This window comes from Gossypium hirsutum, chromosome D10, assembly GCF_007990345.1.
Source record: "Gossypium hirsutum isolate 1008001.06 chromosome D10, Gossypium_hirsutum_v2.1, whole genome shotgun sequence".
In the NCBI taxonomy this organism is placed as follows: Eukaryota; Viridiplantae; Streptophyta; class Magnoliopsida; order Malvales; family Malvaceae; genus Gossypium; species Gossypium hirsutum.
In genome coordinates this window covers 1,198,522-1,215,633 of record NC_053446.1, presented here as the reverse complement: position 1 = coordinate 1,215,633, position 17,112 = coordinate 1,198,522, and the positions used below count along the sequence as shown (strand labels likewise).

Below are 17,112 nucleotides of genomic sequence, written 5' to 3'. Positions count from 1 at the left end.
TTTTTTTATATATTTTAAATATCAAAATTATCGAACATATTAAAATTGACTCAAAGATGATTTAATAGACAATATTAGAATATTATTTGTAATTTAATTTAGAAGGGATGAGGGTATTTTAGGAATTTAAAGAAAATGAAAAGCCAGGCTGCAGTCCGATTGGAATTTACAAGTTATAGAAATGGAGAGTGGGGTCCATTTCTTACATGTCATAACATGACTGTTTTTATTTTGTCTTCATAAATAAATAAATAATCAGAAAGTTCTTGGATTTGACAACTGGATTTGGGTGTCTGAATTTCGAGACCGACACTGCTTACATCGCTGTTTACTGTCACCGGAGCAGACGACTTGTCTGAAAATAGAATATATCAATACATTAGATTCAAAATTAATCTTTTTACCATTTTTCTTTTAATATATTTTTTATATGTTTATAAAAACTAAACTCTTTAGGGTGAGTTTGGATAGGCGGTATGTTTACCTGCGGTTAGTGTAAAAACAGCAGTGGCGGTGAGATTAGATACTGTAGCGATACTGTAGCGTGAGACAAAAAGTAAGCTAAACGCACCGCACCGCACCCAATCGCCTATCCAAACCCACCCTTAATGAAAAATGGCACTCTGGTGTACGTAAGTGACCATCAACCTGTGTCCTGGATAGAATTCGGGTCGCCTACTCAAGATTTAGATAGGTTGTACTAATTGATTGAGTGAGATGCGAATCGTGAGAGGACAATAAGGGGTGTTCGTGGACTCAGCTTGCATAGTAGGCTTGTACATTTAACTCGCACGAATCAAGAGAAGGTCACAATCTTAACTTGCATGTGTTAAAAGTGCTCACAGAAAGGGGACCATATGCTCCGCAAGCAACCCAGAGAAAAATATGTGTTCATCAGACCTGAAGCCTGCATGAAATGTCAGTACTAGGAACAAAAAGGACAGCATGCTCCGCAAGCAACTCAGAGTAAAACATATGTTTAGCAGACTTGAAGTCCGCATGGAATGTCAGTGTTAAGAACAGCAGAGTCAAGACAAAACAGTGAGGTCTTATCGTGAACTGCCATAACATGTATAAATACCTAAATATTTCATTAATAAGATACTAAATAAATTACTCAACACATTAAAAAATATGATTTTTTTTTCTCATTGATATATTTTATCCTCCAATAACCTCTCAAATGCATGACACTCATTTTGTATTAAAATTTAGTCTTTTTTTTTTATCCATTAATTTAGTCTCTCTCTTTTTTTCATCTCATAGAAACTACTCAAAATATTTTATTGCAACTTGAGAGATTAATAATAGTTAAAACACTTCTTCACATGATAGGGAATTGACACATGCTCATAATGTGGCACTCACATGCACCATATTTATAATCCTTGGGGATCACATGCAATAATGTAATCAGAAACATGGGTTGTTAACTGTCAAACATACCCTTTAGTCCATGTCCGAGTTTGTAATACATATACATACACACATTCAACTAGATTTATTGATGCATATTGCTTGGTTCTTGTTGTCTGCCTTCATTTGGTTTTGGTTCAAAGAGGACTAGGTAGGTAAAGGAAACATATCTTCGTATCCAGATTCAATTCAATTTCATCATAATTCGTCAATCTAAATCTAAATCTTTAATGATTTAATTCAAAAAACTCAAATTCTTAAAATTAAACTGAATCCAAAATGATTCAAATTATAAATTAAAATAAATTTAAAAAATTTAAAACTTAAATTAACTTCTTAACTAAAAACCAACTCCACGATAAGACTATTTGTTAAGCGGAGACCTGGTATTTAATAATAATCTAGAAATAATCAGAAAAAAATGTAAATAAATTTCTTTTCTAGACATTTAAACTAAATTCGAGTCATGAAATCGTTATTATTAGAAGGGTTTTATTTAAATATGATTAATCTGATGACCCTCTTTCATCATGATAATAGCATCCATCTAAAGTGGATTATGTGAAAAAGGATATATTCCTTACTTTCGTCCCACCTACAAGTTCCTCACTTTTTTAACCTTTTGGCTTTTAATATGTTTTTATATTTTTATTTTTAGAATTTAATTCTTTTATTTTTTAATTTTTAATATTTAAGTCTAAATATTAATATTGTTAAAATTTTTATTAAATTAGTTGGTATGACATTTTAAATTAAAAAATTATATTTTGTTGCTATGTAAATAAAAAAATAATTTTATAAAGAACCTGAATTTAACAAAAATAAAAATAAAAATATTAACAATTGGACCTGAATTTTGAAATATGAAAAATAAAAATATAAAGACTAAATTTTAAATTTACAAAGAATATAGTGACTTATGGCATATTTTACCTTTTTTTCCTCACTTGAGCTGATATGGCTTTTAAACATTCATCACAAAAAGGGCTACGAATTATAGTGAACTCTTTATACTATAATTTCAATCCACCTCGCAAACATTGCGTATCAATGCAGCAGCGTCGATTCCCCCATCTTCCAAATTACCCTTTAGCTTTGCTTTACCTACAAGCTATGTTCTTTTATGGCAGATTCATTTTCCTTATATTTTCAATATGCCATGGTGAGGAACCCTTCTTGCTTGCGTATTGAGTGATATAGGTAATATGGAAGAACAGATCGATTCGGTGGGGAAAGCTTTCGTCGATCACTACTACCATCTTTTCGATAACGATCGGCCGGCGATGTCTTCCCTCTACCAGCCGACTTCCATGTTGACGTTCGAGGGACAGAAATTACAAGGGGTTGAGGACATCGTTACTAAGCTTACGCAGTTGCCATTCGATCAATGCCGACATGTGATCAGCACCGTCGACTCGCAACCGGCTTCGGTTACCGGTGGCATTGTTGTTTTCGTCAGTGGTAGTCTACAATTGCCCGGCGAAAACCATCCTCTACAGTTCAGCCAGGTACGTTGCTATTTCTTTGCTCAAATGTTTTGGTGTAATCATGTTTACAGTCCCTGTTTCCTTCTTCTTTTAATTTCAGCAATTTAATTTTGATTTAATAATTAAAATCTAATTGATTGGGTTGTAAAAGTATTTTGATTAAATTGGATTATGTATCAAATTTAAAATTTTAAAAAAATTGTTGTCACGACGGATTTAAAACCAAATGAAAGCCATAGAAGCAATATATATATATATATATATATCGATTTTTACTCTATTTTTCTGAAATAGTGTTGAAGAACCTTACAATCTCAAATTCAAAATTGAAAACCTTCGAAATCTATATCCAACATTTTTATTTACTTATTTGGCCTTCCACATGTATAATATTAGCAATGTACTAGTAAATTTCTTTTATTTTAAAAATATCACATAATTAAATAGTAGAGGAACTAAAATCATTGATTAAAAATAACTCAAATGTACAAAGAGTACAAGGACTGGAAGCACAATTACACCCAAGTGTTTTACTTTGCACATTCAGGTAAGCTATAAGATATTGTACATAAAATATTTTAAAAGATTAAATATAATATTAAATTATATTTAAAATTTTAATATAATAATGCATAAATTATAAATCAATCTAATTTCCATATACTTTTAAATAGTTAATATAAATAAGAGTGTTTTGATAATTTTTGCTTAAAAAGGCAAAAATAAAAAACACTGAAATCCACTGTAATTTTGACCCCAAAAGTCAGTTATTCTTCATTGCTTCTGCTATAGAAAAGTACCAATGAAAGACGAGATGTTACTTAATTTCAATTATATGTATTGCAGATGTTTCATTTAAGTCCCACTCCTCAAGGAAACTTCTTCGTGCTGAATGATATATTCCGCCTTAATTATTAATGTTGATATTACATATGGATCACTCATCTATGCTGTAAACTTATGTTTGTTTTTATTTCTTGAATAAAATAAAAGCTGAAGTTGCCTTGCCTTGCATTTCCTTTATTTATATAAATTTTGATACATTTGTTGTGTAATTCGACTACCGAACTCTCATAATCTTCATTCATGGCATTATCAATCATTTCGCATATTTTATCCCCTTTATTGCTTTACTTGCTCTTTACTGGCTCCGTGGTGGACATATGGCCCAAGGTAGATGGGCCACAATTGTAGTAAACTCATATTTGGACCCGTAGTCAATAGGCAAGTGAAATGGACTCTTAAATCGGGAGTGATTTTTTTATTATTAAAGACATATTATTTTGAAATTTTTAGTTGGACATCGAATTTTTTATCACTCAACTCAACAGACGTTGATAGAATTGTAAATGAGATATTAATGTTCATAAACTATTTAAGTTCGACTCAAAGAAAACTCAAATTCAATTTGGTAATTATTAAGTTGAGCTCAAACCATTTACTAAGTTAAATTGGAGCACCATAACGCGAGCCTAATAAACTCTTCATTTTTATATATTTTTACATTATGAGCTACCATTTTACCCTTATCATGCAAAAGAAAATCTTAAGTATGAACGAACTAATTGAGTTTATATTCGGGTAGTTCGATTAAATCTCAAGTCAAGCTCAAACTTAAAGTTGAATAATAATAAAAGTTGTGTTTGATTGAAAGAGACAGCTGCCCTTAACGTGGCTGCAACAATCAACAATTCTCACCATAACTAACCTAATCAGCTATTAATTTCCAAATAGCTGTATTGGATTGCAATATGATTTGGTCACAATCAATTTATGATATTATAAAAAAAAACCCCAAAAGAATTTCATAAGCAATATACAACTTCAAATTGGTCCATAGTTGATGAAAATTATATATATATGTTAATTACCAAATAATATGAAATGATTTTTGACTTTTTTGATACTTTCTTTCCTCTATAGGGACCATCCTTGAAATTTTACCATATTTGTGTTAGGTGAAAAACCAACACATTTCTATCTTTACTCTTTTTTTTTTTTATATTTTGTAGGATGGATTTTAAATTAATCCTCAAAGCATGATTATTTGTATAATTAGGTTTTCTTTGTCACATTAAATGTGAGGTCAAATTATTTGATTTGAAGTATACTTAAAAACACTTGGTCAAATTGTAAATATATATCCACCTACTACATAAATGATTTGGATTTAATATACTAAATAACTAATACTCTTATATTTTAATGACATTGTATTTTCTTTTTTAAAAAATAAATTAGATTTGAGTTTTCCATATAGTAGGTACACATGTATTTACAATTTAACGTACGTATTTAAAAAATGTTCCATATCAATAGGGGCGAAAGACAAGAATTGTGTGATGAGGGGTCAAGATAGAAGTAAAAAAATTGTAGGGGCAAAAATATAAATTTTCATTTCACAAAGAAACTAGATTTAAATTGAATTATTAATACTTGGGAGGGGTTAAGGTTGGAATTATACCATCAACCAAGGGAGGACCAAAGTAGGGATAAGCTGGTGCTTGCAAGCTACTCAAATTCAACTCGAAAATACTCAAACTCGATTAGTAATTATTAAGCTAAGCTTGAGCAGTTTGAGATATTAATCAAGTCGAATTTAAATTTAATAGTACTTAATTCAAATGATTCGTGAACCTTATCAAATTTTTTGTTTTAATATATATATTTTAAATATTTTTATATTATTAAATTACGTTATTTACCTTAATATACTTTGTTATTCTCAAGTTTGAAGCTTGAATACATATAAACTTATAGCTCAATTATGTCTCAAGCCAATCTTGAGCTTAAAAATAGATGTATGATTGGGCTTGAGTTAAGTATCAAGCTCCAAAAATTCGAGTTGAGACCAAATTCGAGCTCGCCAATATTCGAGTTCGGCTCGATTATACCCTTATACCTAATCCCGTGCCTACCTTTGTATGTAGGATTCGATCCTAAACTGACAAAAACATATCATTAATATAACACTAATATTTTGATGATTTAATTAAAAAAATATATTTTTAAATTTAAAGATGAATTTAAAATGTATAATTAATTCACAAAAATACGTCATAGTTAACAAGAAATATTCAAAACTGCAACAGTTGTGTATGAACTGTGGTAAAATATACTTCTTTTTTCTCTCTCTCCGATATCTGCAGCTATTTTTGCCCGCATTTAACGAGGTAGTATTTTGCATTTGTCTTTTCATTGTTGCCTTAAAAACACATAATCAAAAACCTGAGTTCCGCATTTTACTCGATTCTCTGTTGTTTTTAATCTCTTGTCTTTCAAATCCCAATTATCTCACCTTTCACACCTTCTCATTCTTCTTCATTTCATGGTCATCATTCATTTCCTTCCATTTTCTTTTAAAAAAGCATCATTGGTCTCTATCTGTTTGATTTTTTTCCTCTTAGACCTTCCCTTCTTTGCATCTTTTTGCCCATTCATCAATACCATTAGTAAACAACATGAACAATGGAACCTTGCATCAATGCTTGGAGGAGATTAAGGAATAGTTGCTTCTCTCTTGAATCTTATAGCTATCATCAACGTGCTCTATAGGTAAATTCTTATATCACTCGATAAATACCAAGCTTTGTTTCACGGGCAATAATAATATAGTTCCCTCAGTCACATGTATTTTACTCCTTTGATATGCAGCAACTTTTTGTCCTTTTTCTATTGTTTTTTAAGTGTTTTTGGTGATCTAAATTACAACTATTTTTCCACCAGGCAAAAACATAATCTCTCTCACATTTATTTGAAAACAGCTGTTCCATTGTGTTCTTAGTCCATTATCATGTCTACCAAGTCCAAGATCAAAGGGATCTACAAAAGTTTCAAATACATTTCTCAACTCTTTGGTAACTCCCTTTTCATATACACTTCTGTATGCATATATTTGAGCATGTTTTCTGGTATTATTGCTTTGCAACTAAGGTAGGAAAAGGGTTTTTTTTTTCCTTTTTTCTTTTTTGCTGTAGTTGTGAAGGAGAGAGAGATGGAAATTGGGTACCCCACAGATGTTAAACATGTAGCACATATTGGCTGGGATGGCCCTCCTGGCAGTGGCACTGCACCAAGTTGGGTATGTTTTTTCTAAATATTTTGCATTACTTTTACATACATTTGGATATTCAAATGCTACTATCATTGTAGGCCAAAGTGGTGTGTGTTGTGTTTTATCTCTTAATTTATTGCCTTGGCCTGGATCCCTTGATTGCAGATGAATGAATTCAAGACAGTCCCTGATTTCACAACAACATCAATAGGTATAAGTTTCCTGTTTCAACATGGTTCAATTTACCTTATTTTTTTGTGTGTAGAGTTATATGTGTGCACGTTGCTAACAAGATATTGGTCCAGTTAGAATAATTTAAGTGTGTTCAAGTTTGTGTTTGTTTTCTGTGCGTAATCTCTTTCCCCTTGAAACGAAAACGAAAAGTGAAATTTGTAGTAAACTTAAGAGGTAAAGGTCTTTCACCCTACACTCAAATATAATTAATATATATATATGGATGCACGTTTAGATGTAAATAAATAATAGAAAAGAATATTAAAATACAGAGAATAGTAGGCAAAAAGTCAAGGTTATATCATGTGCGTAGTTTCATAATGAGACAATGGTAAAAACAAAGACCTTTTTTCAAATATCATGGGATTTTTTTTAATGTCTCAATTTGTTGATGCTAAGTTTGAATGATATGAAGAACGTTTTTTAGATTATTTGCTCCCAACAGGAAGAGTTTTGGGTCTTTTGTCACGAGACAAAACTTTCATCTCAAGGGGAATCTATATAGGTTTACCTTGTCCTAATCATAGATCATTTCTCTAGTCCCTTGCAATAACTTCACTCTTGTTTTCCATAAGTCGAATTTTGGTTTTGATCCCTTTACTATGATCAAATGTGGGATTGAGTCCTTATACTTTAATTTAACTATTCCAGTTACAATAGTCACTTGGATATTTCTTAAAAACACCTTTTCCAATACAAAAGAAATTCATGTCAGCATGATGACTAAATCCAAATTTGAGCATAGTAGAGAGATCAAAACCATAAGTTGACCCTTTTTTGTCGTATTCCTCTTCTTTTAACTATGATCTCAATATGTCGTGACAGATTTTGGACAATCCATGGGATCCCAACCTGCAACAGAGATCATAAGGAACCTGTCAGCCAAGGACATGCCAAATGTTCCCAAGAAACAAAAATGGAAAAAGAAGAGCAGTTCATCAAAATCTTCACTAAAGGCTACTTACACTCAACTGGGTTCATCAACAGACTTTGAAGCTTAGAAAATCAACATCATGAAACATTGTGGATTTTGATTTTCAAACAACTGATTCAAGGTATATTCATGGAGATAACAAAGTAAGTTGTAGGAACTTAAAAAGCAAATGCTTGTGTAAATTAGATTTTCATATGTTAATTTTATGAACATAAGGAATGACTATGGTCCAAAAAGGGTATGAAGATATTTTGGCTTAGGGAATAAAATTTTATTAATATCAAAATTTTTTGTTTGTTATTCCTCAGCTGATAATAGCAGAGAAGAGTTTGGGCCTAGAGCCAGTTCCTGGTGGAAACCCAATAATAAAAGAGGCTTTTTAAAGCCCATTTTTATTGGTGGCATGCATTCATGACTAATAAAATGAGTGAAATTTTTATGAAAGTCCATGATTTTTTAAGTAAAGTTTGTGAATTGAGCAAATATTGTTGAGAGAATTTGTCCTGAAGTGAAGTTAGGAAGAGTGTAATGAAACCCTAGATCAAATAAAAGTTTTTGGACATTTAAGCTTATTTATTTAATAAATAAGTATTATTGGGATTCGATTAAATTATTATTATTTAAATATTATATGATTTTTTTTTTGGGTTTTCATTGTTTTTTGATTTTTTTAAAACGGATCAATTTACTCATTTCTAAAATTGATTAGGACCCAAAGATACTATTTATATCAATTTATTACTTAATTTTTCAGACATCTGTATTGTAAAAATTCAATTTAACTCGAATTTGAATAACTAAACTATTTATTTAAATTAATCCAAAAATAACTCTATTCATTTAACTTGAAATTTAAAACAAAAATTTCACGAGTAACCTATAATTAAAAAGAAAGAAAGAAAAAACTACTGGCCAAAAAAGTCTATTGTGTTCTATAATTGTTATGTAATGTCACTTCTTGCATGCCCAAAAATGAATGTTAAATAATTACAAATCCTGTTTCCATTTTTTCCCCAAAATAAACAAAAAAAACTCAACTAAATAAACAAAAGAAGAAAAGAAAAAGTTAGTATATATTAGATATTGAAGGAATGAAAGGACATTTTAGTTAATAATTTGGTTGGAATGTTTTAAACCTATCATTAATGATGATTAACAATATTATAACCAAACACCCTCTTTATTTGCTCTCTTCTACATCTCCCTATTATGTGCATCTCTTTCTCCTTTTTCAACCAATATTCATTTTGTATAATTAATATATTTTCATCAATATTTCTTTGTTTGAAAAGATTGATAGCTCGATTTAAAATTAAATTCTAATTTTATCTATTTCGAATTTAATCCGAGAAATTATAATTATACTCGATTAGATTTTGACTCGATGTGTCATCATTTTTAAATTTTTATTAAATTAAAATAATCATTTATTATTTTTAATGATACTATTAATTTTCTTTAGTTAAAAATATTATCAAATCTTTTAAAAATAAAAAAAAATCAACTTAAAAGGATATATATATTTTAATAATTTTTTAGACTAAACTCGACTCCGACTTGAACTTGACACATCATTTTTATTTTGGACAACTTCATGTACACTACATTAAATAGATGATTTGATAGGAATGGCTAAGAGAAAATGTAGTTAAGGTCACTTCGGAAAATATATACATGAAAGAGGATAATATTTAGCCATATTGTACATAAGTTGGTGGGTTACATAATAACATAAAGTTAGTCACATACTAAAAGCAATAAAGTGTATTTATTACAGTCGGTTGAGTTTTAGTTCGACCGGCATTGATATTGTTATTAATGCAGAAAGACGTGGTTTCGACTGTGTTAAAGCGCATTATCCTCTTATTTAAGAGTTATTAATGAGTGGCTATGGGTAGTTTTAGACATTGTATCAAAAAGAAAAAATATAATAAGAACTGATAATGAGATTAATGTTCCAAAAAAAATCAATTAAGTGTATTTAAAAAAAATTAAATACAAAATGCTCCAAAATTTTATAATTTAATTTTTTAAAAATATTTCATCGAGACTACTTAAGAAAACATATTTTAAAATATGATGTCATGTTAAAGGTTTGGATTATTCGTCAAAATTTGAAGGATTTAATAATTACGAGGGTTTGAATAAAAATATTAAATCTGAAACATAAATTTTACAAAAAAAAATCTATTTAAAATTTGAGTCTGACCTTATCCATCATTTATCATGCAATTCTTTTAAGAAAAAAAATCACTTCATTAAAATTTCTCAAATACTTTTAAATAAATTTCAAAATCATACATGAGCTTGATTTAATATGCAATTTGATATATAAATTTTGATTTAGAGCAATTACACACGTAAAACTTTGACTGCAGTTCAAAAGTAAACATGAAATATTAATTTTGAATCACTTGTATACATTCAAATAAATACATCTATTTACTTTTATAATATATAAATAAAATTATTTGTGTACCCAATATGTAAACTTAAAACAGTGTTACACTGACAACTGTGTTAGTAATTTATAAAAATCGAACCATATCAAAATTTAATATATAAAACTGCACAAAATTAAAGTCCATATATAATATATATTACATATTGGACCAAAGTTCGAGTGTAAGATTTATCTTAATATTTTTTTATTTTCGCCCACAGAATGACTAATATTGGTCTTAATTTGGTAAGCAGTTATAATAATCTAAGTTTATATTTCTAATAATCTCATTATTTTGGTAAGAAAATCATTAAATTTATGCAAATTTGGTAAAATTTTTTTATTTAAGACGTATTGTTTAGATATAGGATATGCTTTCTATATGTGTATGGGGCCTTTAGATAATTAAAGAAACAAGTGATTAATTATTATGGATATGCAGAAGTAGTTAATTTTTACCTAATTAATTCTTTTGGTAAATATATTTAATTTTGTGAAACATTTATGCATTTATTAATGAAAAAAAAAAGCAAGTGGACCTAAAATTTTAGATTATTAAATTGCCAATCTAATATATTTATTCTGCTAATTATGAAAAAGAAAAACTATCAATGTTGAAGAATTGTCAGTGAAAGTAGGTGAAAGCGATGGAGTGAAAGAACCATCATTCTTTTTTTTTTTTTTAATTTTGGTTCAGTCTTTTTTTCACAAATTAAAAAAGATTAAATTTTAATTTTTATTTAGTTATTACATATATTCTATACTTAAATTAGTGAAAATATTATGTTGTAAGAAATAGACAAATGGTTGGACTAATCTGATTTTCTTAAAGAGAAAATAAAAACAAATAATAATAGAAACATCAACATTTATTTTATAAATTAAAAAAAACAAAATTAAATATTTAAATTAATTTTAATTCTAACGGCTTTTAATCACTTCCATCAATTTTTTTATCGATTAATTTTTTTATTTTATTTTATAAAATTGACTAAATTCATTAAATAATTTCTTTTCAATTCAGCCGATTAATTCGGTTTTATTTTGATAACCATATCAAAAGAATATATATAATTTTTATATTCGATTTAGTTTTAGTTAGAGTTGAAAAATAAATCGAATTACAATTAAATACTGTTTTGAAAAAAATATATTAAATTGAATTTTTAATTTTTAATAATTTATTTAATCCGATAACACTCTTACAAGTGAAATTTAAACAAAGAAAGGGGGAAAAAGCTGCCCCCCTTCCCTCTCTCTCGCAATTACACTTCACTCACACACTCCATAAATGCCATTGCACCCTCTGCAATAACTCTAATAGCTACCGCATACACCCTTTTCTCTCCTCTTCCCTGCATTTCCCCCCTTTCTTACCCTTCCTTTGTTTTTGCCTTTCTTTTTCTTTACCTTTTTAGTTCATCTCCTCCATACTTAACCCTCCAATAGCTGGTTTCTCAGGTGATCCTAAACTTAAAAACCCGCCATTCTAAACAAACCTCAAAAAACACCAATATTGATGCATCTTCTCCAGATATGCCAGCAACTTGTTTTTTTTTGTCTTTTTTCAAAGAAATTTATCCGTTATTCTAGTACAAAAATGGGGTTTCGATACAGTACATATTGGCATAAGCTTTAGTTGAGCGTTACAAAGTTGGAGTATCGTAGGTATTCTCAAAATTCGTGCTTTCAACACTGTGTGAACTCAGTTGCTTTAGTCGAGTCATATCTGCACGTAGTAAAATCCAAAGATTTGTTTTTGGTTACACAGAAACCTCCACGGTCCTTTCATTTCTGTTGCAACTTGTAACAATCCCATTGGCTTTACTCGCATATAAATTGATGGGCACTTCACAAGCAAAGCAAGAGAATTCCATTTGCTAAATGTTCTTTTTCAGTCATCTCCTTGTCTAAAGGTAATGTTCTTTACTGTTTTTCACTGCTTTTCTCTTTATCTTTGACTTAAGATTTGATTATATATATATCCATGGTGTTTAAGTTTATGTTTCTCTTGTAGAACAGAAAAGAAAGAAACCGATAGCTTTGGTGGTTGGCTATATTTGTAGCCATGTTCAACTCGGACTTATATGAAAATCTCAACATGTTCGATATGTTCCAAAGGCCGTCTGATAGTGACCAGACGGAAAGGAACGGGGACGATGATAATAACGATACAAAATCAGGTACTGAAGTAGATGCACCATCTGCTGATGATGATAATCAAGGTCCTGCTTCTAGTGGACCTAGCCGTCGTCGTGCAAAAAGGAAGCGTTACCACCGTCATACTCAGCGACAAATCCAAGAAATGGAAGCGTATGTCTCTTCTTCTTCTTCTTCTTCTTTTTTTTTATGCCTTGTTGTTTAATTGGACATGAAAGTGATAAGATTCTTATGTTTTTTTTTGTCAGATTGTTCAAAGAGTGTCCTCATCCAGATGATAAGCAAAGGAAACAACTCAGTCGTGAGTTAGGGTTAGACCCACTGCAAGTCAAGTTTTGGTTCCAAAACAAGCGTACCCAACTCAAGGTATATATACATACATAAGATAGATAGATTTCTCATACATATGTGCTTACATATGTTTATATGCAAAATGACAGGCCCAAACTGAACGCCATGAAAATGGTTTGTTAAAGGCTGAGAATGAAAAGCTTCGTGCTGAGAACCATAGGTACAAGGAAGCTCTTAACAATATTTCATGCCCCACCTGTGGTGGACCTGCTGCTCTCGGAGAGATGTCATTTGAAGAACAACATTTGAGACTCGAAAATGCTCGGTTAAGAGAAGAGGTTCTTGAAAAAAAAAAAACGTTAAAATTAAATAACACTTGTAATTGTAATCTATTGTTATTACTTTGATGCTATATATATATATATTTGTTGCAGATTGAAAGGATATCTGGAGTGACAGCAAAATATGTTGGCAAGCCAATAGGCCCTTCGTTTTCTCGCTTTGCTGATAGAGCGCCTATCAGTTTTGGAACCCAACCAGAGTTTCTAGGAGAGTATGGTGGTCCTGGTGGTGGTGGTGGTCTTGGTGAGGTTCTAAGGCCGGTCTCTGTGACTAATGAAGCTGATAAGCCTTTGATTGTTGAGCTCGCAGTTACAGCAATGGAGGAACTAATTAGAATGGCTCAATCTGGTGAACCATTGTGGGTTACTGATGAGAATTCAATTGATGTGTTGAATGAAAATGAATACTTGAGAATTTTCCCTAGGGGTATTGGATCAAAACCATTTGCGAATTTGGGGTTCAGATCTGAAGCTTCAAGGGAAGCTGCTGTTATTATTATGAACCCTGTTAACCTAGTTGAGATTCTCATGGATGTGGTATGGTTTTTTCTTTTTTTCTTTATTGATACAAAATATTTAGCTAATTTTGATCACCCCCATAATTATTTTTCTGATTTTTTGGTTTTCCTTTTCCAGAATCAATGGTCTAGGGTGTTTTGTGGTATTGTTTCAAGGGCTATGACTTTAGATGTTCTATCAACTGGTATTGCAGGAAACTACAATGGAGCCTTGCAAGTGGTAACTCTTAATTATATACTACACATTCAATGATAATAATTGTACCATTTCAACTCTATCTTGTCATGTCGTGTCATGACATAAAATGATTAATCAATTAATTTTTATTCTACGCATATATCGATTGTGATATAAAATGATTAATAAATTAATATTTATTCTACGTGTATTAATTTGTGTGTGACGGCATAAGTCCTCACATACATCGATCCTGTTATGTCGTGTTGTGATATAAAATACTTAGGGTGGGTTTAGACGAGCAGTGCGTTTACCTGCAGTTAGTGTAAAAACAGCGGTGGTGATGAGATTAGATACTGTAACGATAGTGTAGCGTGAGACAAAAAGTAAGCTAAACGCACCGCACCGCACCCAATCGCCCATCCAAATCCAGCCTTAGTCAATTAATATTTACTCTAAGCACATATATTTGTGTATGATGACGTAAGTCTTCACATATATGGTCTAACACCGTACATTTTTCAGATGACAGCTGAGTTTCAACTCCCTTCACCACTCGTACCTACTCGGGAGAACTATTTCGCTAGGTACTGTAAGCGACACCATGACGGAATTTGGGCGGTGGTCGATGTTTCATTGGATAATTTACGCCATGCTCCATTCACCAGATGTAGAAGACGACCCTCGGGTTGTTTGATCCAAGAATTACCAAATGGATACTCGAAGGTATAATAAGTTTAACTCTTTAATTTCACATTAATCCCTGTATACACCAAACAAAATCTATTCATTCAATGATATATATATGTATATACTTACAGGTTATATGGGTGGAAAATGTTGAAGTGGATGATAGAGGTGTCAGTGACATATACAAAACATTAGTGATTACTAGTTTAGCTTTTGGGGCTAAACGATGGGTGGCTACATTAGATCGACAATGTGAACGTCTTGCAAGTGCAATGGCTAATAACATTCCAGCTGGGGATCTAGGCGGTAATATATAAATAAAATTAATGCCATTGTAGTAGCATACTTCATGTTCTTTGTTAATTGTTATTATGTATTACCATTTCAATTATTGTTCTGCCAGTTTTAAATAGCTCTGATGGAAGGAAAAGTATCCTGAAATTGGCTGAAAGGATGGTGAATAGCTTTTGTACCGGAGTCGGAGCTTCGACCGCTCATGCTTGGACGACTTTAACGGGATCCGATGAAATTAGGGTCATGACCAGGAAGAGTATTGACGATCCGGGCAGACCTCCTGGTATTGTTCTAAGTGCTGCAACTTCCTTCTGGGTCGCTGTTCCGCCAAGGAAAGCATTCAATATCCTTAGGTCCGAGAAATTTCGAAGCGAGGTAGTTAAAAAGAAGATAAACCTAAATCCAAAACCCTAAATATACAGTAACTTTTTTATTAACACTTTGAGTTTTACAGTGGGATATCCTTTCAAATGGTGGTGTTGTTGATGAAATGGCTCATATAGCTAATGGACGTGATCCAGGCAACTGTGTCTCCTTACTTAGGGTTAATGTACGTTCTAATACAACGAAGTCACATTTTTTTATTTAATTTCGATATCAATATTCTAACATTTCCAATTTTGTAGAGTGCAAACGCAAGCCAAAGCAACATGTTAATCCTACAAGAGAGCAGCAATGATGCTACAGGGTCCTATGTGATTTATGCCCCGGTCGATTTCGCCGCTATGAACATAGTCTTAACCGGCGGAGACCCTGATTACGTCTCGCTTTTACCTTCTGGTTTCGCGATACTTCCCGACTGTGAAGGACCTAACAGAGGAATAGAGATCACGGAAATCGGCTCCGGCGGGTCACTCGTTACCCTTGCGTTCCAAATCTTAGTTGATTCGGCTCCGAATTCGAAAATCTCTGTGGGATCAGTGGCTACTGTGAATAGCCTAATCAAATGCACTCTTGAAAGGATCAGAACTGCGGTCATGTGTAATGACGCTTGACCGAGCAAACAAAAAATGGTGACTAGCTCAACAGTAATAATGAAAGTCAAGAACGCACCTTCCATGTTCCTTGCAAGGAGAATTAGTTTGGTTCGGGTATTGACTTTCTCGGGGGAAAAAGACAATGAGAGCTTTCATCGTTTCTTTTCTTTTATGTTTTTGTGTTTTGAAGTATTATTGGGACTCACAGTCCACAGTAGCCATCGGCAAACATTTGGTTTCTGGTTTTATGTTTTTGGTATCTTTGAAAATTAATGAATAGCTTTTTTCTTATATTTTCTTTTTCTTCCCCAGTTACAAAAATTTTCTATCTATCCAAACAATAATGCATGAAAATCAAGTAGGAATTTTCTTGCCTAGAATCAATCATGGGGCCATGAAGTATATAATTGGTAAAATATTATTGGGAATTTGATGGCTTTAGCAGTTGTATCACTGAATTTTGCTAACATGAAATAGTGGCTGCTATGATTTTTGTGGGGTACAAGGAATGCGAAAAACTAATTTAATCTATCCTCTAATCCGATTTAATAAAAAAAGAAGAGTGTACGAATTTGAAAGTATTGTGTTAATCTTAGGAGATAACATTCATTTCCGATTATATCAATCAAGGCGAAATTATTTTTAAGATAATAGTTCTCCGTGACGCACTATTTATTTATTTATATTTCCTTTATTATTTGTATGTTAACGTTTTTATTTTACAGTAATAAACTTATATAGCACTGCCTTAATTAAACAGCTAAGAAGGATATTGCTATGAAAGAAAAACAAATTAAGTACACACGTTGGTTTGAGAAGATGGAGGCCTGAGTAGCCGCCGAGTTTGGATCTCGTGCTATGGTGCACCAGTTCATGCTTGGTGTATTGGAGCTTTTCAAAACTTATGAATTAAATTTTAAATTTTACTAGTCTATATATTTATAATTTTTAAAAAATCAAATCAACATATTTATCTTTTTAAAATTTTAAAAAATATATAATACATCTAAAAATACTAAAAACGTTAAAATAAAATTTTTCCAACAAATTAAAAATAATTTAAAAACAAATATGTATACTGAAATAACGTTAAGA

General features: G+C 31.2%; 3 protein-coding genes across 5 annotated transcripts; all 3 read left to right on the top strand.

The window, feature by feature from the left end:
- Positions 1 to 2,420: 2,420 nt before the first annotated feature.
- LOC107935380 (nuclear transport factor 2B) lies at positions 2,421 to 3,917 on the top strand. Its single transcript, XM_016867973.2, has 2 exons — positions 2,421 to 2,924; positions 3,750 to 3,917. Exons 1-2 carry the CDS (start codon positions 2,622 to 2,624, stop codon positions 3,819 to 3,821), a joined length of 375 nt encoding a protein of 124 aa, XP_016723462.1. The 5' UTR covers positions 2,421 to 2,621; the 3' UTR covers positions 3,822 to 3,917.
- A 2,042-nt stretch (positions 3,918 to 5,959) lies between these two features.
- On the top strand, positions 5,960 to 8,610 carry LOC107935379 (CRIB domain-containing protein RIC10). Of its 2 annotated transcripts, none has more exons than XM_016867971.2 (5): positions 5,960 to 6,458; positions 6,630 to 6,760; positions 6,881 to 6,984; positions 7,123 to 7,168; positions 8,017 to 8,610. In XM_016867971.2, exons 2-5 carry the CDS (start codon positions 6,697 to 6,699, stop codon positions 8,190 to 8,192), a joined length of 390 nt encoding a protein of 129 aa, XP_016723460.2. In that variant the 5' UTR covers positions 5,960 to 6,458; positions 6,630 to 6,696; the 3' UTR covers positions 8,193 to 8,610. The 2 variants fall into 2 exon arrangements, with proteins under 2 accessions (XP_016723460.2, XP_016723461.2); XM_016867972.2 differs by having other exon boundaries at positions 6,011 to 6,458; positions 6,668 to 6,760; positions 8,017 to 8,609.
- Positions 8,611 to 11,887: 3,277 nt separating this feature from the next.
- Positions 11,888 to 16,308, top strand: LOC107935375 (homeobox-leucine zipper protein PROTODERMAL FACTOR 2). Of its 2 annotated transcripts, none has more exons than XM_016867965.2 (11): positions 11,888 to 12,484; positions 12,591 to 12,881; positions 12,977 to 13,094; positions 13,169 to 13,357; positions 13,454 to 13,897; positions 13,997 to 14,098; positions 14,582 to 14,782; positions 14,878 to 15,052; positions 15,150 to 15,415; positions 15,495 to 15,590; positions 15,667 to 16,308. In XM_016867965.2, exons 2-11 carry the CDS (start codon positions 12,637 to 12,639, stop codon positions 16,033 to 16,035), a joined length of 2,205 nt encoding a protein of 734 aa, XP_016723454.1. In that variant the 5' UTR covers positions 11,888 to 12,484; positions 12,591 to 12,636; the 3' UTR covers positions 16,036 to 16,308. The 2 variants fall into 2 exon arrangements, with proteins under 2 accessions (XP_016723454.1, XP_040958600.1); XM_041102666.1 differs by having other exon boundaries at positions 12,586 to 12,881.
- The last annotated feature ends 804 nt before the right edge of the window (positions 16,309 to 17,112 follow it).